The sequence below is a fragment of the Pongo pygmaeus genome, chromosome 19 (genome assembly GCF_028885625.2).
Source record: "Pongo pygmaeus isolate AG05252 chromosome 19, NHGRI_mPonPyg2-v2.0_pri, whole genome shotgun sequence".
Taxonomy (NCBI): Eukaryota; Metazoa; Chordata; class Mammalia; order Primates; family Hominidae; genus Pongo; species Pongo pygmaeus.
The window spans coordinates 74,010,095-74,036,067 of record NC_072392.2 but is presented as its reverse complement, the minus strand read 5'-3'; the positions used below and the strand labels follow the sequence as shown (position 1 = coordinate 74,036,067).

At 41.8% G+C, this 25,973-nt stretch overlaps 1 protein-coding gene across 5 annotated transcripts; it reads left to right on the top strand.

Annotated features, from left to right (window-relative positions):
* The first annotated feature begins 10,154 nt into the window (after window positions 1–10,154).
* KRT23 (keratin 23) lies at window positions 10,155–25,468 on the top strand. Of its 5 annotated transcripts, XM_054457881.2 has the most exons (10): window positions 10,622–10,820; window positions 10,907–11,064; window positions 11,213–11,958; window positions 16,704–16,786; window positions 18,079–18,235; window positions 19,565–19,726; window positions 19,812–19,934; window positions 22,598–22,818; window positions 23,669–23,700; window positions 25,086–25,468. In XM_054457881.2, exons 3-10 carry the CDS (start codon window positions 11,563–11,565, stop codon window positions 25,178–25,180), a joined length of 1,269 nt encoding a protein of 422 aa, XP_054313856.2. In that variant the 5' UTR covers window positions 10,622–10,820; window positions 10,907–11,064; window positions 11,213–11,562; the 3' UTR covers window positions 25,181–25,468. The 5 variants fall into 5 exon arrangements, with proteins under 5 accessions (XP_054313859.2, XP_054313857.2, XP_054313860.2 ...); XM_054457884.2 differs by lacking the exons at window positions 10,622–10,820; window positions 10,907–11,064 and adding an exon at window positions 10,155–10,497; XM_054457885.2 differs by lacking the exon at window positions 10,907–11,064 and having other exon boundaries at window positions 10,524–10,820.
* The last annotated feature ends 505 nt before the right edge of the window (window positions 25,469–25,973 follow it).

Genomic DNA, 25,973 nt, shown 5'->3' with positions numbered 1-25,973 from the left:
ATAGTTAGTGCCAGAGCCAGGCTTCACACCCAGGACCATGGGACTCCAAATCCTGCACTTTGAACCATCATGAAAAACTGCCTCTTCCTCCTTTTTTTTTTAAACCAATATATACTTTGCAATAATTTATTCCCTAATTGACAGAGATAGAAGGAAAAGACCAGAGTGGGACCTAACCAAAGGCATTTGGAAATGGCTTTTACCTGTATTTGGAAACTCAAGCCTTCCTAGGGAAGAACTATGAGTTCACCGCTCCACTCTACCTTAAACCCCAGTTATTATAACACTATGTGAACATTCCATATGTTACATTGTTCACATCGTGTTATAACTGGGGCTTAAGGTAGAATGGATCAGTGAACTCATAGTTCACTGCTAGGGTGGAAAGAGTGCCCGCCCTAAAATATAAATAACTTTAAACAGATAACATGATAATAGTAAGAATAAAATATAGCAAAACAAAAAATTGGGGATTATGTTTAGGATATAATTTATATAGAAAAGTGAGATTTTAAAAGCCACAAAGCATATTAAAGTAAATTCTGTAAGTTTAGAACACTCTATAAAAATATATATGACCTCTCAGCAAAAGTATCCAAAACCAGAACATAGATATAGGCTTATTTCACCTAGCTAAAACAGAGAATTCTAACACACTCACACATACACACACAAACACACACAGACACATTTTCATAATAGTACCACTGAGTACTTTTTAATGTATAATGCATAGATTATCTCCTTTCATTTCCACAATAACCCCATCAATCAGGGCTGAGTATTAATCTCAGTTCACAGCTGTGGAAATTAAAGACTGAAGAACTGGGTAGCAATGGCAGAATCGGGATGTGAACTGACAGCTGGTAACCAGGGTATTCATCAGCATAAATCTAGACTGACCTTTACATGGACTAAGTTTATAAAATGTAAACTCCTGAAGTTCCTGTTTCTCCTTAAGTTCACCTGGGGACAGAACTATAACTTTTAGGCTACACTTTTTCATCTAGCCCTTGTGACTTCCTGACAGGTTCATCGGTCTCCCGTCTGTCCAGATTTGTGGGATCCTGACTACAGGGTGAAAAAGGGGTGTTTTTTAATCATTCTCCTCCTCTGCCCTCATCTCTGCACAGCAGTCTACAGATTACAAAGCTTGTATGTGTACACTACAGACCTATTACATAGCTTCTGTATGTATATTACATACAGATTACATGTATCATGTGTGTACATTGCTTGCAAATTACATAGTTCAAGTATGTTTGTTACATACCAATTATGTGGCTCATGTATGTAAAGTACACACCTATTACATAGCTAGTGTATATATATTACATGTAGATTACAAAGCTTATGTATGTACATTAACTCACTTGCTCCCCACAACAACCCTGTAAACTACAAGGAAAATTATTGGCAGTCTCATTTTCATGGTAAGAACTTTGAGACCAGAGAGGTTAATGTTGCTAGGTGGGTGGGGTTAACAGCAGAGTATGGACTTTAACCCCCTAGCCCAAAATCCTTCCCGCTAGTTCAAATTGCAACAAAGATGCAGAAAATGTCACCATCAAGAAGATCTTCAAAAATTAAAAAAAAAAAAAGTTTTAGTTAGAATAATAGAGCTTTGAAAAGCAAATATTCCAAACCAAAGGAAAGGAGGGAAGGGGAAAGAAAAACATGTATCGCAAACTAAAAATCAAGTCGTGATTAGTAATCTACGAGCAGTAAAATAGGTAATGAGAACAGCATTCACGCATATAGAAGGGAGAAACCTAGAAGTAAATGTGAGAAGACACTGTACACACGGGTAAAGTCTCTGTAAGCACATGGGTGAAATACGAACCAGCAGCCATGTAGGGACTGGGCTCTAGGGCCCCTTTGCCATTAACTCACTGCACAACCTTAGGCAAGTCTTCCTCCTTTCACTGCCTTAGTTCTTACATCCATAAGAAAAAGTCCATCATGGTTGTTACTTGTCCATAAAGCAAGTTGAAAGCCTTGAACAAAAAAATATTTTGGCAAAACATATGATTACTTCCTGTCTAAAAGCACACTGAATAGGACACATATCAAACATGTACAATTTAAGGTACCATAATAGACACCGTGTCTATTACGCAATCCTCTCAAATAACAAATGCAGCATATACACACCACAGGGGACATAAAAGTCAATGATAAATGGACTTTTATTATGTCTTCTTTCTCACGGCAGAAAAGTAGTTAATGCTGTGCTCTTACTCTAATATCTTACTAATAGTGAATATCTAACTAATACTAATACTGAATATCTTACTAAATCAATCAAAATTAAAAAGCAAACTTCCATTGTCTCTCTTGTGGACAGGTGCAGTCCCTTCCTAGCCATCCCCACCACTTCACTCTCACCCTCATTCATTCTCCATGAGACAGCTAGGGTGATCTTTTTGAAGATCACAGTGCAGTACTCCCCTGCTTAAAATCTTCATTTTCCACATCTCTTGTGTTGAAGATCAAAATACTCAGCAGACCTGAGAAAGCCCAGAACGACCCCGTGTCCTGTGCGTCACCAGCGTCCTCTCACCCTGCCCTCCTCCTCACCCTCTCTGCTCCACACAGGGTAGGCATTCAGTAAATACTTGTTCAATCAATGAAAAGGCAAACAATGGGTTTTTTGTGTGAACAATGTATTAAGGTTTGTTTCTGAATAAGAAGCAACATTGGCCAGATGCGGTGGCTCGCGCCTGTAATCTCAACATTTTGGGAGGCTGAGCCAAGCAGATCATTCGAGGTCAGGAGTTTGAGACCAGCCTGGCCAACATGGTGAAACCCCATCTCTACTAAAAATACAAAAAAATAGCAGGGCATGGTGGTGGGCACCTGTAATCCCAGCTACTCAGGAGGCTTGAACCTGGCAGGCGGAGACTGCAGTGAGCTGAGATCGCACCAGTGCACTCCAGCCTGGGCAACAGATCAAGACTGTGTCTCAAAAAAAAAAGAAAAAAAAAGAAAGAAAGAAAAAAGAAGAAGAAGAAGTAATATTTGAGTGAACCAAACAAATACATGGTTGAGTTTCAGGCGGCAACAACTATCAAGTGGGGAAGAATGCTGGAAGCAAGGACCTTCCAACAGCCTTGCATACTCTTGCCCTGCCCGCAACATGAACCACACTGGGCTAAAGGTAAAACCTATAAGGACAAGACTTCAGCAAATTGCATGAGATGATGTTTCAGCAACCAACACCACAGTTAACTCAAAACATCTCCTCCTAAGGCAAAAGAAACTAATGCCCAGTGAGGACTAAAGTTAACACGCAGGTTAATTCCAGGATCACTAACAACAACAGTCTTTGTGTAAAGGATTTATTTGATTACCTATCATGTCCATCAGATTAACATGATAATAAGGAGAAAAAGAAGAGTGAAATTGTTTCAGCTTTGCAGCAGCAGCACTTCCCACCCATTAGTGGGGATCTGTTTTTTCTGCTGTTGTGTTAAGGCAATGAAATCACCGCAACAGGCCTTTTGCACAGAGGCAGTGCAAAAGGACTTAAGGATCTTTCTGAAACCAGGCTTAAGTCAGTGTGTTCTGGCAGTCCTTTGAAAGAAGTTGTCTAGCTGAAACATCACTTGCCTCCTCAGAAAGGTTTGGTGTCAGCTGGAAAAGGAAGGAAGCCGGAAGGAGGGAGGAGGTGCCCTCCTTCTCTGAAGGTGATAATGATAAATGAGGGTCAACTACCAGTATGATGGGCTAGGCCAACCCATTCTTCTCAGGCTTACACCAAGGTACTGAATGATAAGTATGTCACTCAGATGATGATGACTTCATCGCAGCTATGTGAAAAGATCTTGACAACCAGGTTTCTATACTGGTGATGGTGCTAAATTGCTATGTCTCCTGAGCACTGGCAACTCTGAATTCCAGGTATAAATGGGTAAAGATCAGTAACTGCTCCTAAGCACCCCAGAGCAGACCCTCACATAATAGGTTGTGTCATTTGACAGAATACTGAAAGGCCAAACAAAATAGAAACTAAACTGTTAGATCTAGAGGCTGAAGGATCCTTAAAGGTAGGAGTGGGAGGGAGTGAGAGATAAAAGACTGCACACTGGGTACAGTGTACACTGCTCTGGTGATGGGTGCACCAAAATCTCAGAAATCACCACTAAAGAACCTATCATATGATAAAATGCTCAACATCACTGATAATTAGGGAAATGCAAATCAAAACCACGAGATACCATCTCACACCAGTCAGAATGGTGATTATTAAAAAGTCAAGAAACAACAGATACTGGTGAGGTTGTGGAGGAATGGGAATGCTTTTACATTGTTGGTGGGAATGTAAATTAGTTCAACCATTGTGGTAGACAGTGTGGCAATTCCTCAAAGATTTAGAACTGGAAAGACCATTTGACCCAGCAATCCTGCTACTGGGTATCACCCCAACAGGCCTGGTGGCATGCCAAAAAAATATTAAATCATTCTATTATAAAGATATATGCACGTGTATGTTCATTGCAGCTACTACTCACAATAGCAAAGACATGGAATCAACCCAAATGCCCATCAATAATACATTGGATAAAGAAAATGTGGTACATATACATCATGGAATACCACACAGCCATAAAAAGGAGCAACATCATGTCCTTTGCAGGGACATGGATGAAGCTGGAAGCCATTATCTTCAGCAGACTAACACAGGAACAGAAAACCAAACACCGCATGTTATCACTTAGAAGTGGGAGCAGAACCACGAAAACACCTGGACACAGGGAGGGGAACAACACACACAGAGGCCTTTCAGGGGAGGGTGGGTGGGGAGAGCAGTAGGGAAAAGACCTATTGCATGCTGGGCTTAATACCTAGGTGATGGGTTGATAGGTGCAGCAAACCACCATGGCACATGTTTACCTATGTAACAAACCTGCACATCCTGCATATGTACCCCAGAACTTAAAAAATAATAATTTTAAAAAAAAGATTGCATCATCTGCAAACAAAAAAATTCATTAATGTAATTGAAAACCACCTGTTTCCCAAAAACTACTAAAATAAAAATTTAAAATAGTTTTTAAGTAGGAATTGTGTCATATTAGTCTATTTATAAAACCAGAGTACCCCAAAGGAAATCTTCAATAAAATAAATAACTAAGTTAGAAGATTTTAAGTCATATGATTTGTGGCTGTGGAATTCAACCAATAACGAAATTGGGGATGAAATGCACAGTTTGGGGATATGAGATAAAAAGCAATAAAACATTTTAAATATAGCCAACCACTTTAAATGAGCAGGTGCTTGAATCAATATCCCACAACTGCAAAAATTTTAGTGAACCTAAAGCATTGTCTCTATGGCAAAGTAAAAAAGGAAGAAGAAGAAGAAGAGGAAGAAGAGGAAGAAGAAGAGGAGGAGGAGGAGGAAGAAGAGGAAGAAGAAGAGGAGAAGGAAGAAGGAAGAAGGAGGAGGAGGGAGAAGGAGAAGAGGAGGAAGGAGAAGAAGAAAAATAAAAGGAAGAAGAAGAAGGAGGAGGAGGGAGAAGAAGAGGAAGAAGGAGAAGAAGAAAAGGAAGAAGAAGAAGAAGATAATGATGAGGGGGGAGGAGGAGGAAGAAGAAGAGGTAGAAGAAGAAAAAGAAGAGGAAGAAGAAGAAGAAGAAGGAGGAGGAGGAGGGGGAGGAGGGCGAGGAGGAGAAGGGGGAGGAGGGGGAGAAGGGTGGGAGGGGAGGAGGGGGAGGAGGGGATGAGAGGGAGGAGGGGAGGACAGGAGGAGGCGGAGGAGGAGGGGAGGAGGTGGAGGACGGGAGGAGGGGGAGGAGGAGGGGAGGACGAGAGGAGGGGGAGGATGGGAGGAGGGGGAGGAGGAGAAGGAAAGGATGAGGAGAAAAGGAGGAGAAGGAGGAGGAAGAAGGAGAAGGAGGAGAAGGAGAAGAAGAGGAGGAGGAGGTGGAGGAGGAAGAGGAAGAAGGAGAAGAAGGAGAAGGAGGGGGAGGAGAAAGGGAGAAGAAGGAGCTCAATGGCAACAGGGAAGGAAACTAAAGTTTTACATCACTGGATCCTGACTTTTTAAACTTATATACTCCTTTGAAAAGTTAATGAGGCCAGGTGAAGTGGCTCATGCCTTTACTCTTACCACTTCAAGATGCTAAGATGGGAGAATTGCGCGAGCCCAGGAGTTTGAGACCAGCCTGAGCAACGTAGCAAGGCCTCGTCTCTACAAAACATTTAAAGAAAGAATTTGCCTGGTGTGGTGGTGCATGCCTGTAAGTCCCAGCTACTGGGGAGGGGAGGCAGGAAGATCACTTGAGCCAGGAGGTTGAGGCTGTAGTGAGCCATGATTGCACCACTGCCCACAGCTCAGGCAACAAAATGAGACCCTGTCTTAACAAACAATAATTAATTTTAAAAAATTTCTTTTGAGATGGAGATTCACTCTTGTCACCCAGGCTGGAGTGCAATGGTGTGATCTCAGCTCACTCCAACCTCCGCCTCCTGGGTTCAAGCAAGCCTCAGCCTCCTGCCTCAGCCTCCAGAGTAGCTGGGATTACAGGCGCATGCCACCATGTCCAGCTAATTTTTTGTATTTTTAGTAGAGACGGGGTTTCACCATGTTGGCCAAGCTGGTCTTGAACTCGTGCCCTCAGATGATCAATCCACCTGCTTCAGCCTCCCAAAGTGCTGGGATTACAGGCATGAGCCACCACGCCCGGCCTAATTGAAATTTTTAAATACAACAGTTAATAAAAGCTTCTATTCCTCAGAAAAGTAAGCATATAAGCACGCAGAGAAATTTTTGCATATAGTTTTAGAGATTTTATTAACTTCTTAAAGTCTGTCTATTGAATTCCATGTTTAAAATTGCAGCTGCAATTGAAGCACTGGATTGATTGTTTTCAGCTGGGAACATTTTCCCAATGGATAAGATGCTACAAGGGCTTAAGCATAAGTGGTCAAGTAAAGCTGATATAAAACATTTTGTTACAGCATGATCCTCAGACCATTTCTCATATTTCTATTTGTCCGGGAAAAAGGGGCCAACAGAGAGATGATGTGAGTTACGAAGTCTTCAATACAGTATTTCAAATGAGGAAGAAAACAACAGCCAACTTAAGAGTCGCTTACAAATAGTATCTGTATATAGTGTCTGTTCATGTCCTTTGCCCACTTTTTAATGGGCATGTTTTATTTCTATAAATGTCTAATCTTCTTATGTAACCTTCCAACTCATAAGATAATAGCATAGCAATTTTGCCTGAAGACCTACTACTCATCTGTTCTGAAATGTCGTGTGTAGTAAAAATGTATTCGAGAGTCATTTTGGCCATCTTTCTCTACTATAAAGAACGGGTGCCTATAAAATGCTGCATTAATGGAATGGTTGTCTTGAAAAGGCACACAAACAGACTGTGTACCCAGTTCATGACAACTACCTTCTAACAGGGCTCCCTTCTGACCCCAACACACCCACATGCAACCCCATGCATTCACTCACCAGCTGAGCTCTCTTACAAAGTACCCACTCCCTTTCAAGACAACTGAGTTCATCAGAAAGATGAATCAAATGTGAAAACTACAAATGTTTCAGCCAGAAAATCTTGCAAAGGAGAATGATTTTGATTCTGAACAATTTGCACTCTACAGAAATACCAAAAGAAACCATGAAACCATATTGCAAGTGAAATGCTTATGAACCAAAAGGATCAGTAAATGTTGGCCATTTACTGAGGAAGCAGTTGGAGGCTTCATCCCTTGCGTTCCTTAAGAATACTTCAAAAACAAGCTCAGCACTCTGCTGTTGTTCTCCCTAAAAGCAAAAATCTGCAACAAGTGGCTCAGTGTTGCTTTTCTTTCCAGTCCTGTGATTCCACAAATACTGGCATTTACAGGCCATTTTACCCTTCTTAAAAATGTAAAATTTAAAAGAATGTGATGAACGTTTTTAAATTCTAGAAAAACTATATCACTAAAGTGAATTCATTTTAGTTCCTTATTTGCCAATTAAAATGTGTTAATTGACTTAAGTTTTTCTAAAATGGAATAAGTCGTATGAGCCCATTTTTCCAATTATTCTAGCCATTCTTTTGTCTTCCAATGCATACACATAGTATCTGAAAGGATGTTCACCAAATGTCACCAAATGTTGTGTGTGTGTGGTAGAATTTTTAAATATTTTTTCCTGTACTATCATGTATCACTTGATTTTTGTATAATAAGCATGTATCATTTTTACCCCCAAAAAGCATCATTTCTTTTAAAATCCAATGGAACTCTGCACGTTAGAAGTTATGGAAAACTGGGGCCGGGTGCGGTGGCTCACGCCTGTAATCCCAGCACTTTGGGAGGCCGACGTGGGTGGATCACGAAGTCAGAAGTTCAAGATCAGCCTGGCCAACATGGTAAAACTCTGTCTCTACTAAAAACTACAAAGATTAGCCGGGCGTGGTGGTGCGCGCCTGTGGTCCCGGCTACTCGGGAGGCTGAGGCAGAAGAATCGCTTGAACCCAGGAGGTGGAGGTTGCAGTGAGCCGTGATCGCATCACTGCACTCCAGCCTGGGCGACAGGGCGAGACTCTGTCTCAAAAAAAAAAAAGAAGTTATGGAAAATCGGCTGGGCAGGTTGGCTCATGCCTGTAATCCCAGCACTTTGGGAGGCCAAGGCAGGCAGATCATGAGATCAGGAGTTCAAGACCAGCCTGGCCAACATGGTGAAACCCCATCTCTACTAAAAATACAAAAACTTAGCCAGGCATGGTGGTGCGCACCTGTAATCCTAGCTACTCGGGAGGCTGAGGCAAGAGAATCGCTTGAACCCAGGAGGTGGAGGTTGCAGTGAGTCAAGATTGCGCCATTGCACTCCAGCCTGGGTGACAGAGCAAGACTCCATCTTGAGAAAAAAAAAAAAAAACAGTTATGGGAAACCATCATATAACAGTACTGGAAGGGACTATTTCTCCCCAGTGCTCTCAGATCTCACCACCAGTTTTTCCTGGCCCTGGTCCTGCTATGATACAAGAAATCTTTTGCTCAAGGATAACTCCTATAAATCAAAACTCCCACACATGGACATAAAATGAGACAGCGGCCAAATTTATGGGGTTGATAAGTCACTGCCACTCAGACATGCCTGAAATGATTATAGAGAAGGATTAATTCCATTGTAGATTCTGCTGAGAGAATTTAGAGAAAGGCAGTGCACCGCGGCCCTTGCACATGCTAAAGGTAAATGTTTTCTTCCTTGCTAAGGCTGGGTCCAGGCGAACAGGAACCAGAGCTGACCATAACTTTGATGACCAGGAACCATCCACATCCACAGAAGACTGGCTGCCACCACTTGCCAAACAAGTCTCTCTAGTTCCCTCATTTGCTCTATTTTTATCACTTGTCTCTTTTGTCGTTTTCTCATATCTGAGATGTAAGTGACTGTCGGCACTCTTTCTAAGCACTCTCCAAGCTTCCCTGAGGCTTGGAGGCTCATTTTTCTAGCTTGTGCACAGTGAAATAAAAAATATTCAGAGACTCTTCCCTGATAAGGTTTTGTTGTAAGACCGGGAGGAGCAGAGCTGGTGTGCGTTTGGGTGGCTTTATTTGTAATTGGAAAGGATTGGCCTTCGTGGATGGTTAATCTATACCCAGGAGAGGCGTTTTCCTACTTTCTAGTTCTATAACTCACAGTCCTAAAAGGAGCAGAAGGTGATGGCATCAGGAGACCTGTGTTAAAATCCTGACTCTAAAAAGTTTATGATTGAGTCAACACACATTTGCAAAATACCACCAAGAAACCAGACTTTGGTGCTCAAAAATGGAAGACATAAACTCTGCTTTCAAGAAGGCTGCGGTCTCAGAGGGGTGTGATAAATGCAGTATAATGGGTGAAAGAATGGAGTGGACTTCATTCCAGGCACAGGAGGTGGCTGCGCCTGGCTGGGGGCTCCCAGCTTCCACCATGAGGTGGGATGCCAAGGTGTCTGCCCCTCTGGAGGACCTCGGCATCCAGAAGAGGCAGTTTCCTCCTAGAGGGTCACCCAACTCATGCAGGAGAATTCAGAAAATGATTGTTGAAGGAGGTAGCCCTTGAACTATAGAGGAGGTAGGGGTGGGTGACTTTCCAGGCAGAGAAGACAGCACAGACTCGGGCAGTGTCACCTATGAATTCATGTGCTCAATTACACTGTACATGAAAATCAGCTCTGGATCATTCACCCCTATGAGACCCTGATTCCTTCTCTGCAAAATGAAGACAACAACCCTTGCCTGGATACATAAAGAGTTGTGAGGATTCAGTAAAGAATATAAAAGAGCTACACCAACTGGCAAGTCCTATTATTATGAAAGAGAAGTGTGGTACAGGACCTGTCAAGATTCAACCCAAGATAACAGTGCTATGTGGAGAAAGAATCTAGCCCCGGCTCTGCCACTAACCTCCCCACCACCATAGGCCTCAGCTTTCCTCATCTGTCCAATTAGTGGCTTGGAACCAGAAAGGCCAGAAGCCCTTCCCGCGCTGATATTTTATTTGTAAGTCCCCTTTAAATCCAACTGCCAGTAACTAGCACGTGGCTCCCACCCCCAGACTGCTTCTTCATTCCTAACCTTTACCTTGGCAGATGAAATATAAGATTCATCAACCACATTTGACAGCCCATGGCAGGTTTCCTGTTTTCCATCGTCCCTCTGCAGGTCACAGACACACAGAACCCAGCCGTGGCAGGCTCAGCCAGGGTCCGGGGCTGCTAACAACGGCTACATTCCTCCCCCAGGGCCAAGGGAAATCCTGAGCGCAGGCCAGGGTTGTTTGGTTTTGAGATGTGCTGGGATGAAAGGCACCCTGGAAGTGGAAGGTTCGGTCATTCATTAATTAATTATATCTATAATTGAGGGTTTGTTCTTAAGAGCGAGTCCTTTGAAAGTACTTTCCTTCAAACAGTGACTGCCACAAAGGCATCAGATATTCACCACCTTCTCGGCTGCCTCAGCACAGCGAGCTTTATTCTGGGACCTGAGATCCTGTTCTGAGCTGGCTTTCCCTTCTCGAGGCTCGCTCACCCTCCCTTTAGAGGTGGGGCTTATTGGGGATGGAAAAAGGTGTGTATATCTCTGTTGTTTAATGTCTGGTTTTTTGTTGTTGTTGTTGTTGTTTTGGTTTTTTATTTTTTATTTTTATTTTTTAAGGAAATCTATACTACACCGAATATGCTTTCTTTTGGGTGGACTTTAACCTAACCCTTTCCAGGTAAATGAACAATGGAAAAACTTCACGGCAAGATTAGAAAGATACCTGAGCCTAATACCCGCCTGATGTCGTGGGCCACGCCTCCGGGTTACCAGGGGAAGGGAGGAAGCAAACTGTCATATTGATGTGGCTCTAAACAACAACAGTGTGCGAAGGCCCAGGGGCACTTTGGGATTGACCAAGAGGAAACACAAGTTGCACAATGATACGATCTTGTTGGTACAATTGTCAGAGAAGGGAACTCCCACAGCAAAGGCCATAAAACCATCCAGGGCAGTCTAGGGCGGCTCAGTTCTGCGGTGCCAGGGAGTGGAGCAGAGCTCAGCCCCGTCCCAAACACAGATGGGACCATGAACTCCGGACACAGCTTCAGCCAGACCCCCTCGGCCTCCTTCCATGGTGCTGGAGGTGGCTGGGGCCGGCCCAGGAGCTTCCCCCGGGCTCCCACCGTCCATGGCGGTGCGGGGGGAGCCCGCATCTCCCTGTCCTTCACCACGCGGAGCTGCCCACCCGCTGGAGGGTCTTGGGGTTCTGGAAGAAGCAGCCCCCTCCTAGGCGGAAATGGGAAGGCCACCATGCAGAATCTCAACAACCGCCTGGCCTCCTACCTGGAGAAGGTTCGCGCCCTGGAGGAGGCCAACATGAAGCTGGAAAGCCGCATCCTGAAATGGCACCAGCAGAGAGATCCCAGCAGTAAGAAAGATTATTCCCAGTACGAGGAAAACATCACACACCTGCAGGAGCAGGTAAGATGCTGGGTGACCCTGGAGCTCCAGATGGGGCTGCTTTGCCGGGGGACCCTGGGGAGGAAAAATCAGTCCAGAAGACAATTTCCAGGAAAATGGCAACAGCGCTTGAAGTAATTGTGCACAAAGGTTTTGGGGGATGTTTTCTTATTATACCTTAAATTTGGAGTTGGAAATGTCTGTTTTGTATAATTAGTCTTCTGTCCATGGATAATGTAGAAAAAGAAGGCAGCAAAAATGATACAAGTGCTACAGACTATTTCCAAAAAATGGTCTGTTTCTCACACATCAAAAACATCTTTAAAATGTGAGGCAACCAGCTGCTGTTTAGTGTCGCTTGTGACCCAACGATGTCACAGAAATGATAAGGGCTGGTATTCATGCTGCATGCTCAGTGTACCAGGCATAAGAGAGTGTTTACTTTCTCATTACCTCAGTTCTGCTCCACCTCAAAGTTTTTTGAACAATGTGGTTATCCATTGACAAAAGGCTGTTGTACTATTTTGAAGATTACGCCTAAAAGTTGTCATCACACCAGCATATAGGTCATCATGACATCCCTAGATATTTCCGTTTGTGGGTTGCTTGCAGTAAAGTTGCTCACAGTTCTGAGGATGGCATATTGCTAGAACCAATAATAATAAAATGAGCATAATTTTTAGAATCTGAGAGTTGAGATGGCTATAAAGACCTTCTTCAAAAAAAAAGAACTCTTTAACAAAACCTCAAAAAAGCTAAGCACATACCTTCTGGGATGTCTCATAACATTAGCTAGAAGTAGAAGGAATCCAATCATCTCATAGGTTATTTTTTAAAGCTAACTAACTCCCCTCTTATATAAAGCAGTCCCAGAAAATTCCCTGTAAGACCATGATTTAACCTCCCCTAGAAAGGGTATCACAAGTTTCCAATATTTATACATATTATTTCACAACGCTCAGTCATCCTTGCTTGAATGTAGGAAAGACCAGTCAAGATAATACAAATCTGTTCTTGTAATGAACCCTAATTATTGAATAATCAACCTGATAACTGACTGTAATTACCTTAACTATATAGTGCATGGTTGTTTTTATGAAAAAAAAACAAGGTGACTCAACAGTCCTCATCATGTTTTTTTGTTTAATAAAGTTGCTTTGGTTGTAGAAAGGAAGAATTGAAGATTTTTGCAAATGGAGAGCAAAGGGAGACCATGACTCCCAAAAGAAATTCAAGGTTAGAACCAGTCAAATAATTTATGAGCTAGCAGAAGAGATTTTAAAAAAAGAAAGGGAGGAAAGGGAGGGAAATGTTTACTGAGCACTTATTATGTACCTAGGCATCCTGCTGGATATTTAATACACATGTCAACACCATCCAAGAGTTTTCTGCAATGATGGAAATGTTCCATATTATTTTATTTGATTCTGCAAGAACCCTGTAAGGAAATGGAAGCTTGGAAAAAAGTGAAATAGCCATCCAAAGCCATCAATAAGAAGCAGAGGTGGGATTCTAACTCAGGTCTGTTTCCAGTAGCCTCATAAATTTCACTACAGTGTAGTGCTGCCTAGCCCACCTCATACAATAATGACAGTATGAATAAAGATAATGCATTATACTTGCATCATTAACCACACAACACATACTTCATACACATTGTCTCATTTAATCCTCACAACTGTGTGGAGCAGGTATTTGTATTCTCAACTTATAGATAAGGAGACTGAGACCTAATCGTTGTCTAAATCCTTTGGAACAGAATTGAGAAAAGTGAGTAGGTGCAATGGGGGATGTGGGGAGCAACCGGCCCACCCTTCAGATGACCTGGAATTCTGGGTTCTGAGATTGAATAGGAAACTTCTTTGGCTTTGAATTTCACTCTTTTCTGGATTTTTACCTCTAACATTGTGTTTTATCTACACTTGAAGAAAGCAACTCTTTAAAGTTGAGGTTGTCTATCTACCCCAACCTCCCTCATTTGAAGACGAGAAAACAGAGGTGCAAGGAGGTCCCACAATTACCTGGGGCTTATCCTTCCTGGACCTTGGTGAAATGCTCTGAGTGGATACAGCTCTCCCGCATCCTCACTTTAGGTATATTAAATGTCACTTAAAAAGCTGATAACAAGTTGAGTTTAAAATTAATTCAATCCTTTTGAAATCCAGAATTGGACATAGTCATAGGAGTATCATAAATAAAACACCTTGAATGATTCTCAATCAGATGATATTTGGCATTTTGGTTTACAGTCAAACATTCTATTTTCCTCTCCCTGGTAGGAGATCAAACATCCTGAAGCAACAATGCTGCACGAATATGCCAACTTGCTTTTAAAAGAACTAACTGAGGGCCTTCAGGAGAATCTGGGTGATTAATTACAACACTCAGTAAAAAACCTATGCCTCATATATTATTTCTCAGCCCATCTTCATCCACTTATTACCATGAAGATTGTCTCAGAAATGATGGTTATATCATAATTCTGTACTAAGTAAGCATGAATAATGGGAAATAGTTTTAAATGTGCTCTATATCAAGCACATTTCAGAATTCACATTTGTGTGCTATGAGAATGATAGCTGGGGGAATCAGACACTTGAGGTGGATTTTGCAATGGATAAATTACCAATTTAACTCAGAAAAGCTAAATAAGCCCATAGACAGTATTTTTGATTTTCTGATTCTCTGGATGTAGATTAACACCTCATAGTGTGTATCAAATAGAAAACCTCAGTGCACAAGTAAGTAAGGCTTACCCCACAATGGTCCCCAGGCTCTTTGGGATAGAGCTACTTTTCATTTTGCAGGAGCTTACATAATGCAAAAAATAAGGGGTCTGGAGGGAGAAGTATTGGTAAGAATGCCCCTAAGCAGCACTGTGGAGAGGAGACAAGGAAATACCTAAAAGTGTCCTTTTTTATAGCAAGGGAAGAGGCCATAGTACCATTTGGAATCCCACAAGGGGAAAAAGAATGAGGCAGGAGCAGCCAGCCTGGCTATGTCCCACCGTGAACAGCGAAAGTCTGAGCAGGCATCTCAGCATATAGAACCTGGGGATGTTCACAGTGTAGTTATTGACTCTACAAAAGTGCTAGATTTTTAAAAAGAAAAGTGTATTATTTACTTTTTTCTGAACTAATTCAGTTTTGACCAATTTTTCACTGTCTATAATATGCCAATAATATGCTATTTGACATTATTTGACATACTCTCTTCTAATTCTCATAACTCTTTGATGAAGTAACTATTATTATTGCTATTTTATGGATGAATAAACTGAGACTCAGCCAAGCTCACTCAGCCAATCTCACCCAGCCAGTAAGTGTGGAGCAGGATCCCAGGCCCTGCTCTTTGAGTTCCAGACCCAGCATTCGTGCCATCTCTAAATCCTGCTATTGTGCATTCATGATACCAAATTCCATGGGATCAGTGGAGCTTTAAATAGGACCAGACTTTTAAAAGGTGCCTTTGTATTGAAGTATAGCTTTGTCCTAAGAAAATGCTTTCTAAATAAAGGAATGAGCTATGTAAATATAATGGGAATTACCCAGGATTCTCTGACTCCAGCTAAATTACAGAAATTTAAAGCTAAGACCTCTAAAGTCCTCTGTCTCTAGTACAGACTCCTTATTTGACAACGGATGAAACTGAGGCCTGGAGAGTAGAGTGATGCAGCCTGATGCATCCACATGGATGGTCAAGAACAGAGCCAGAACCAAAGAAAAGCTCCAAGTTTCTAGTCCAGCACAACACTTGGTGTAAAAGCATTATTACACTTTTGACAACAAGACATCTCCTACCCTAAAGACAGTGACATACATCAAACGTGCGCTATTTCTCTGGCTATAACATACATACAAGTGTTTACAAATCATAAATGTATACACAATTGCTTGCGTAAGTGCTTTCAATACTATTTTTCTTTTTAAAGTAAAAAAAAATTATACGAACATCTAGCGAAAGTCTTTAACTGGAGGCTTCACCACTACTAAAGCGTATTAAGCATTTTCCTTAGATGGTAAGGAATTATTTCAGTTAATATTTTAATAGCTACAATGAGCACATTCTCATCACAGAATAAGTTGTAATGACATAAACACACCTACAAGTTACGTGTATGGCTATAGTCACTTAGGGCAAAAAAAAAAAATGTGTTCTGTGATGACTATTACAAAATACATTGAATATTAGTGTTAGCTTTGCTCAGTAACACTGATTAGAAACATGAATGCTATCACAAGTAAGAATTATGTTCACCTAAAATAATAATTTTTGTATTTTTGGAGGGCTGAACTAATTAAAAGTAATGGCAAAAATCACTTTTTCACCAACCTAATACAATAAGAAAAGGATCAGAACCTAAAGTCCTTTTAACATCTTCAGCTGTGAATGAGCTTAATTAAGCAAAATGCTATGACATGTCCATAACCTAAAAAGTTGGAGGGCATTTTGAACAATTACCGTCCTTCCCCTTCCTATATCATTCTTTCAGCAGTTTCATCAATCCAAGTGTGTCAAAACTCAACGTAAAAAGAAAAAAGGCAGTAACACTGACTGCAGATCATATTCTTACTTTAAAATCATTCTGCTTTGCACCTACTGTGTGCTCACTAAGCATTTACTGATTCGGTTATTCATTGTTCCACTGCCAGAACAAGAAGTTGTCTGTACTAACAAGTCAAATATTCAGGAAGCTAGAGGACAGACATGCAGCGATCATGTGTGGGTGTGTCCAAGTGAGATAAACTTTTGTGCATGTTTTACAGATAGTGGATGGTAAGATGACCAACGCTCAGATTATTCTTCTCATTGACAATGCCAGGATGGCAGTGGATGACTTCAACCTCAAGTAAGTTCCTTCTTCACAGTGTTGTTCGGGTTTTTGTTTGTTTGCTTTACAAAAAGAAAACTCGGCGGGGCGCAGTGGCTCACACCTGTAATCCCAGCACTTTGGGAGGCCGAGGCGGGTGGATCACGAGGTCAAGAGATGGAGACCATCCTGGCCAATATGGTGAAACCCCATCTCTACTAAAAATACAAAAATTAGTTGGGCATGGTGGCACATGCCTGTAGTCCCAGCTACTCGGGAGGCTGAGGCAGGAGAATCACTTGAACCCAGGAGGCGGAGGTTGCAGTGAGCCAAGATCACGCCACTAACACTCCAGCCTGGCAACAGAGTGAGACTCCATCTCAAAAAAAAAAAAAAAAAAAGAAAACTCATCTTGCCATTACCCGCATCTAAAATCTTATAATGAAAAGGCATAGCAACGGCAAATGCACTGTGTGTTGCTTGAATGAACCTCAGTTTAAATAAACCAAATATAAAGCACATGTTATAGAATGGGGAAATAATCAAGAATTAGATTACATTAAAGAATTAGATTATATTAAAGGGTTGTTATTAATGTTTAGGTGTAGTGTTATGTCTATTTTATTTATTTATTTATTTATTTATTTATTTATTTATTTATTTTGGAGATGGAGTCTCACTCTGTTGCCAGGCTGGAGTGTAGTGGCTTGATCTCAGCTCACTGCAACCTCTGCCTTCCAGGTTCAAGCGATTCTCCTGCCTCAGGCTCCCAATTAGCTGGGACTATAGGTGCACACCACCATGCCCAGCTAATTTTTGCATTTTTAGTAGAGACAGGGTTTCACCACGTTGGTCAAGATGGTCTCAATCGCTTGCCCTCATGATCCGCCCGCCTCAGCCTCCCAAAGTACTGGGATTACAGGTGTGAGCCACCGTGCCCGGCCAGTTTATTTTAAAATATATTTTTCTTAAAAGATGCATCCTGAAGTATTTAGTCTTAAAATGTCATCACGTCTATAATCTGCTTTAAAATACTTCAGCAATGAAATAGGTGAAGCAAATATGGCAAAACATTCATGGTTGCTAAATATAGGTGATGGGTATATGACTGTTTATTATCCTATTCTCCCTACTCAATTTAAAAGTTGACATTGAGTCACCATCATGGAAAAGTGTAGCATGAAACTGACATACAAAAGATATCCTATATGTATTCATTTGCTCTCTTTAAACCTAAAAAGTAAAAGATTCATCTCTAAATGAAAATGAATCATTTCAAAAACCACAGCCTTCCAACAACGAGTGCACTCTTCTCTTCCTTCTCACCAAAGGTATGAAAATGAACACTCCTTTAAGAAAGACTTGGAAATTGAAGTCGAGGGCCTCCGAAGGACCTTAGACAACCTGACCATTGTCACAACAGACCTAGAACAGGAGGTAGAAGGAATGAGGAAAGAGCTCATTCTCATGAAGAAGCACCATGAACAGGTACGACTCCCCAGGAACACCTGCTAATGAGCACAGCTCTTAGCCTGCACATCTCAGGCTGATTCGACAGCTACAGAAGAAACCATCACCTGGATGCTAATCCCCTTGTCCTTCACCCTAAATAGTCATTAGAAAAACATATAAATATCTAATGTTCCTAATTTCAAGGTTAGCTAGTCACATGTCAAATACAACAACCAAAATGCAATCATAATTAATGATGAATTGGTCAGCAGTTTGTTAACACACAATGTTTACCAAGATGTGCTTGTTAATGTTACTATAAGAATCAATGTGTGAGACTGGACTTCCATCATTGGCCCAATGTTCAGCAAATTAGGGGACAATATAATGAAGAGAGTCTGCTACCAACCAAGATAAGTGTGATGTGGGGCAAAAATAAAGAATCCTAATTTCCAGAAGCATTTAATTGACTTTTAGAGTTACCATCCATCGCAAGTCCTTGAGACTCTGATAAAATGATAGAAAAACAGTTCCCATTTTAGGAAAACAAAATTGCTTCTCAACATCAAAGAGCCCAGTTTCTGAATAGATGGTTAGACAACGATTGTTAATTAAACCTTTCCTGTGGCTGCTTGGTTTTCATGAAATCCTATGGGCGTCAGCCCTACAGGGTCACAAGGCACTGACGAGATTTTGAAAGCCTCTACACCTTCTTTCTGCCGTTTGCCTCTTGAACTGCTTCCCAAAAGCTTTGGCCTATAGCCTGGAAGGTTCAGCTGCTTAACTATGTTGTCACTTCACCAATCCACGTCTGCTGAACAGGACTTTGCACACTATGGAAGCGTAATTCTTTCTGAAATATTTTCAACCACGGATCAAGTCAGTAATCATGGAGGCTATTTGATTACCTGCCTTATGATATTCTTTTTTTTTTTTTTTTTTTTTTTTTTGAGACAGGGTCTTGCTCTGTCACCCAGGCTGGAGTGCAGTGGCGCAATCTTGGCTCCACTGCAGCCTCCACCTCCCAGGTTCAAGCAATTCTCCTGTCTCAGCCTCCCAAGTAGCTGGGATTACAGGTGTTTTCTACCACACCCAGCTAAATTTTTGTATTTTTAGTAGAGACAGGGTTTCTCCATGCTGGTCAGGTTGGTCTCAAAGACATTCTTTATTTTATAAAATTATTAGAGAAAAAAGTATACAATGTTTTATTATCAACAAGTAATATTTGAGAAACCAAACCAGTGACAGTGGAGCAACCACATAATTGGAATGTTTAAAAGATCTATTTACCACTGCCAATCAACATGGCAATCCAGCCTTCTGATTGTCAATGCCAGTTCATTTCCTTTCTCTGTTATTAAATAGGAAATGGAGAAGCATCATGTGCCAAGTGACTTCAGTGTCAATGTGAAGGTGGACACAGGTCCCAGGGAAGATCTGATTAAGGTCCTGGAGGATATGAGACAAGAATATGAGCTTATAATAAAGAAGAAGCATCGAGACTTGGACATTTGGTATAAAGAACAGGTAAAAGAAAGATGCACAAACTTCCCAAAGGTTGCATTTCCATGAGGTCCCAATGCTGACGCCTTCGCCTTGCTTGGTCCCACAGTCTGCAGCCATGTCCCAGGAGGCAGCCAGTCCAGCCCCTGTGCAGAGCAGACAAGGTGACATCCACGAGCTGAAGCGCACATTCCAGGCCCTGGAGATTGATCTGCAGGCACAGTACAGCACGGTGAGTCGAGGCTAGGAAAACCCTGGGTCCCACACCACCTCCTCCACAAAGCCTTCTGAGACCCCTTTCCCAGACTCTGGCCCTCAACTCCCTTGGGACACCTCTCACTTTCCACTTTCCATCCAAATTGTTTATGATGAGAACCATAATAAAGGGCTACCATGTATTGAGTGTCCAGATGGTGCCAGGCGTTGTGCTAAGTAGTTCTTGATAATAAATGCCATTAATCCTTACAGTAACCTTTCCAGATAGGTCTTAGTGTCCCCATTTTAGAAATGAAGAAACCAAAACTCCAACAGTAAAATAAATTGGCCAAGGTCACACAGCTAGTAAGTGACTGGTGGTGAAACCATGTGATTTATTTGGAGGAGGGGGGATTCCAGACCCCCATAATTTCTATCAGTGCCCTCTCCACTTACAACCAGGCTACCCCCCTCAAACTCCAATGTAGAGAAATTCCAGTGCCAATATGGTAGGTGGCAGATCCAGGCCTGGCTAACTCCAAAGCACTGCCCTATTCATTTATGTATGTGTCTTATCACCCAGAAAACTCTAAGTTCTTGTGTCCAAGTCATTTCTATCATCTTCACAGTTTAGAAAAATGCTTAGCATGTGTCATAAGCACTCAAAATTTATGAAGGTCTATCATTTGATTCCCAGTATTCCCTATTGAGTCTTCTAATCATTCATCCATATAATTGCCAAGTGCGATTCTACCCTCAGTCTTGAGAGGCAATGATTTGTTCGTTTACGTTGCAGGTGCGCTTGGGTAAATGACTGCTGTGTTTTATGCATCTGTGATGGTGAACAGACACTGCAAATGTGCACTGTAGAGATCATGAGTACAAAAATAATTATAGTGCAACTTTCAAAACATTTTAACATACAGTATTTCACAACGGCCCTGTGAAACAGGCGAGGCATGTATACCCATTTTCATGCATTCTACTATCTGACACCAATCCTTAGCAGAGTATTTTTTTAATGAAGGAGTTTATATTCTAGTAGGAGTGACAGATAATAAATGGGCAAATCATCAAAATATATGTTAGATGGAGAAAATTGCTACAGAGATGAAGCAGAGGAGGAGGGCAGACGCACCAGGGTGAAGAGCTGCTATCTTAAACAAGGTGGTCAGGAAAGGTTTTCCTGTTAGAGTGGCAGTGAGCAAAGAGGTAAGGGGGTGCTTGATGTAGTAATGGCACGTGTTCCAGGAGGAGGGAACAGCAAGTGCAAAAGTGGCAAGGCACAAGTGTGTCTGATGAGTTGGAGGAGCAGCAGGGAAGTCCATGTGGCTACAGTGAGTGAAAGAAGGGAAGAAGAAAGGAGAGAAGAGGAGGGGAAGGGAGGGGAAGAGGGAGGAAAAGAGGGTGAGGCTGTGGGGTCCCAACAGAGCCAGACAGTGTAGGGCTTTGTAGGCTACCTTGGAGGGGGCTCAAGAGGAACAGCAGGCATAGAAAACTCTTTGAGGAGCTTTGCTGTAGCTGAAGGAGAGAAGAGAAATTGGATGATAGCTGAAGGTAGATATGGGTTTAAGAAAGATACATTTTAAGGTGGGAGAAATTATTCTATTTGAAGCTGGTGGGAATAATCCAGAGAGAACGTTGATAATGCAAGAAGGCCGGCAACTGCCGAGATGACTGGAGCACAGACAGCTCACGCAAAAGAACAGAGGGAAGCCAGCACCTGGACGCAGATTCAAGCATGTGCCTGGGAGCAATGTAGGGAGCAGTGGGCGGTCTCTCCCAATTGCTTTCATTTCATCAACGAAATTAGGAAGCAAGGCCATGGACTCCAAGGAAGGATGGCAAGGACAGAGGAGAAGGAACAAAATAACACCCTGGGAGAGTAGGAGACTGGCTGACCAGGGAAATGTGCTTTAACCGCCAGGCAGCATGAACGGCCCCCTGAAAATTAGCAGCCACGATAAAGGGAGAGTATCCAGCACACTTATGAGATTCTCTTTAAGATTAAAATTATGCACTTCAGAAAAGCAGGTGTTACATGCAAACAGAACTGGGACTTGAATTCAATCCTCCATATTCTAGCCCAGAGACTTCATATGGCAGCTGTTAGAATTTCCTCAAAAAATGACATTTTTTTTTTACCATCGTCATAATCAAAAAGCATTGCTTGAGACTAGGGTTGCCAGATTTACCAAATTAAAACATAGGACACTCAGTTTAGTTGGAATTTCAAATAAAAAGCAATTTTTTTTTTGCATGTCCCATGCAATACTGGAGCAATATTTTGGACATAGTTACACTAAAAAATTACTCATTACTCATGTGAAATTCAAATTTAACTAGATGTTCTCTATTTTATCTGGCATCCCTAATTGAGACCCTTCTCCGAAGATATAAAGAGATAGCAGTCCCAGTTGCTGTCGCTCTTTGGGAGTTTTCAGTCTGGTCAAAGATAAAATGAAACGAGTTAAAAAACAGTTCAGAGCAAAGCAATGGACCTCAAAAGTCCTAACGCTGCTCAACTCCTGACTGCCTAAGTCCCAAACCTGTAAGTCAGCCTACTTCTCATCTTGGTGTCCTCAGCAGCTACCAAGACACCTAGCCAACTGGTCGACATCTGCTAAGTACTCAACAATCACCTGTTATTGACTCAATCAAGCCATCAGTTAATTAACAAAAGATTATTTCCTCTTTCAGAAATCTGCTTTGGAAAACATGTTATCCGAGACCCAGTCTCGGTACTCCTGCAAGCTCCAGGACATGCAAGAGATCATCTCCCACTATGAGGAAGAACTGATGCAGCTACGCCACGACCTGGAGCGGCAGAACAATGAATACCAAGTGCTGCTGGGCATCAAAACCCACCTGGAGAAGGAAATCACCACGTACCGACGGCTCCTGGAGGGAGAGAGCGAAGGGTAAGGCAAAGGCTGGCACAAGAGGAGCATGCGAGGGGCATCCAACTCCTGTGGGTATATGTGTGCATCTTTGGGTTCTGTTAGCAAGAGTCACTCTGGCAAAAGAAAAGTTGTGTTGAGCTACTCCAGAAGATACCTATAGCCGGTTGTATTTCACTAAGCAGCAAGTATAATTAATCAAATAATACTCACAGGACACTAAGATTTGCAGTCAGAAGAGTTAAAGTCTCTAGAAGGAAACAATTCAAAAGGATTTGGCCACTGTGTTTCCCAGTAGAAATGCACACAATTTTGGCTCCAAAAAAAAGAAGGCAGGGGGAATGTGTTAGTCTACCAGCAAAAAAAAAAAAAAAAAAAAGATGCATATGAGATAGAGATGTCTAGACTTTCAATCTGATATTTCTGGCCACCCCAGGAAATAACAACAGCTGGCCATATAAAGGGCATATATATTCTATGATCCGAAAGGAAGGGATAGAAGTTTTATAAAAATACATAAATAAAACATCACCAGACCAAACTCTGAACAGCCTGAGACGCTCAGGGGTCTCAGGCTTGAGGCCCAGACCCTGGCAGGGATCCTAGAGAAAACCAAGCTTGCAGCTGAAAGGAGGGGATGGTTGGTGGACTTCCCCTGACTCCAGGGTTAGCAGGAGGCGGTACCCAAGGCCTTCTGCATCCAGACGAGTTCTCCCATGAACCCATGACCTTGAGTCTACTAAGCTTAGACAATTATCCTCATTAAAGAGCTGAGGATTTACAAGCAAGCAAAGGAAGTTAGTTCATCCTGAGAAGTCATTATGATTGTTGCTAATACTAAAGTGAGCTTTAACCTTTATCACTTTTATAGGACATGGGAAGAATCAAAGTCGAGCATGAAAGGTAAAAAAATTTCCTTCATTGTTTGAATCTCTGTTTTTAAGGAATTAGCATGGTTATCCATTTTGTAGTAGTCATAATCCTTAGTGTACTCCCAAATGTCCTGGGTTCAAAATTTATTTCACTCCCAAACGGTCAGGAATTTTCAATTAACAAATTAGCTAATACAAAATGATATAAGGTCTCATTATTGTCCTCAATATATATAAAAGCAACCAGTAAAGAAAATTAAAATGATAATTAATAGTATTATGTCTCCATTAAGTAATGGAGTCGGTTTACTAAACCTCTAGAAAACTAAGAGGCAATGATTTCATGATTTCATTTCTCAGATGATTCTGTTGAACACTCGTGTTCCATGAGATTTGAATAATGTATTATGAACACTGTGTTCTATGGCCAGATAAGGTTAGAAATACTGTGTGCCATGATCCTCTTCTTGAACAGTGCTGTTGCAGTTCAGTATGTTAAAGATGGAACAGGTACTGCTTTGAAGGAGAAAAGGAACAAGAAAGAGGAAGAAACAACAAAAGTTTAACTTTGTTTAGCCCAGTATTCCCAAACATCTTTGACCTGGAAACACGCTTTCTCAGATTACCTTTAATATCTCACAGAAAAGTTCCAGGAGACTGTAGGCTGGGACAAGTGGCACTTTCTGATTAGTTTGTGATAAACCTATTCTAAGGCATTGGAGATTCAAAGAATCAGTTGGAGTAATCATCACAGAACAGCTGGTCTAACTGCTACCCATCTACAAAATAAGACAAAGGTCTTTTAGCCTCTCTTCACACGTGTCTTAGGATGGGGAACATACTTGATGGGATGATCCCAATGGAGAGGTTTTAGTTCAACAGAATTCTCCCTTGTAAATTTATTAATGATTTCAATTCTTCCCTATGGTCTAGAATTGGTTTATTGATGTTTCAACAGGCACTTATTCAAATAAGTTATATATTTGAAAACAGCCATGGCTTCTCATCCGTTCCTCATGTGGCATGCCTTCTAGACTTTAAAATGAGGCACCCCGAATAGCACTAAGTGCTCTGTAAGCTCAAGGAATCTGTGCAGTGCTACAAAGCCCACAGGCAGAGAAAGAACTCCTCAAGTGCTTGTGGTCAGAGACTAGGTTCCATATGAGGCACACCTATGATGAAGGTCTTCACCTCCAGAAGGTGACACTGTTCAGAGATCCTCATTTCCTGGAGAGTGGGAGAAAATCCCTCCTTTGGGAAATCCCTTTTCCCTGCAGCAGAGCCTGCCTCATTGCTTAGTGATCATTTGGAAGGCACTGAGAGCCTTCAGGGGCTGACAGCAGAGAACTGAAAATGAGTACAGTTCAGATGGTGGAAGAAGCATGGCAGTGACATCTTCCGTGCTCTTTTTCTCAGCGCCTGCAACTCCAAAGATCAAGGCCATAACCCAGGAGACCATCAACGGAAGATTAGTTCTTTGTCAAGTGAATGAAATCCAAAAGCATGCATGAGACCAATGAAAGCTTCCGCCTGTTGTAAAATCTATTTTCCCCCAAGGAAAGTCCTTGCGCAGACACCAATGAGTGAGTTCTAAAAGATACCCTTGGAGTTATCAGACTCAGAAACTTTTATTTTTTTTTTTCTGTAACAATCTCACCAGACTTCTCATAATGCTCTTAATATATTGCACTTTTCGAATCAAAGTGCGAGTTTATGAGGATAAAGCTCTACTTTCCTACTACAGCCTTCAGATTCTCATCATTGTGCATCTATTTTGTAGCCAATAAAACTCCACACTAGCTGCGTGTCTTTTTTTAATATCATAAGGCAAGACAGCACCTCAGGGTTTCATCCTAACAAGGATTTCTCAGAACATTGTCCATGGAAGATCCAGAGAAATCTCCAGACATCAGACATGTTCACGGCAGCCAGACATTGGGCAGAATTGTCACCCTGTAGCCAGGCAACCTAGGCATGAGTCATAGGTCATGAGGCTCTCCACAATCCACACTTCTGCCAGTAAAAATGGAAGGGAGGAAACAGAGAAAGGGAGGCCCAGAAAGCCTCACTGGGAGTGTGAGATGACCAAAAAGTATGCTATCTCACTTTTAAAAAGGAAAAAAACTGAAGGGCCTAAAAGAGTAACTCTCTTTTAGGCTACTCTAAGCTACAAAAGGAGATTAAGGGAAAAAAAATCTCATTACAGACAGATACTAAGGCTCTAAAAGGGGAAGTAACTCATCCAAAATCCAAATTGCAAATATTAGGATCCAGAGTATCATGCCATATTAGTCTGTTCTCATG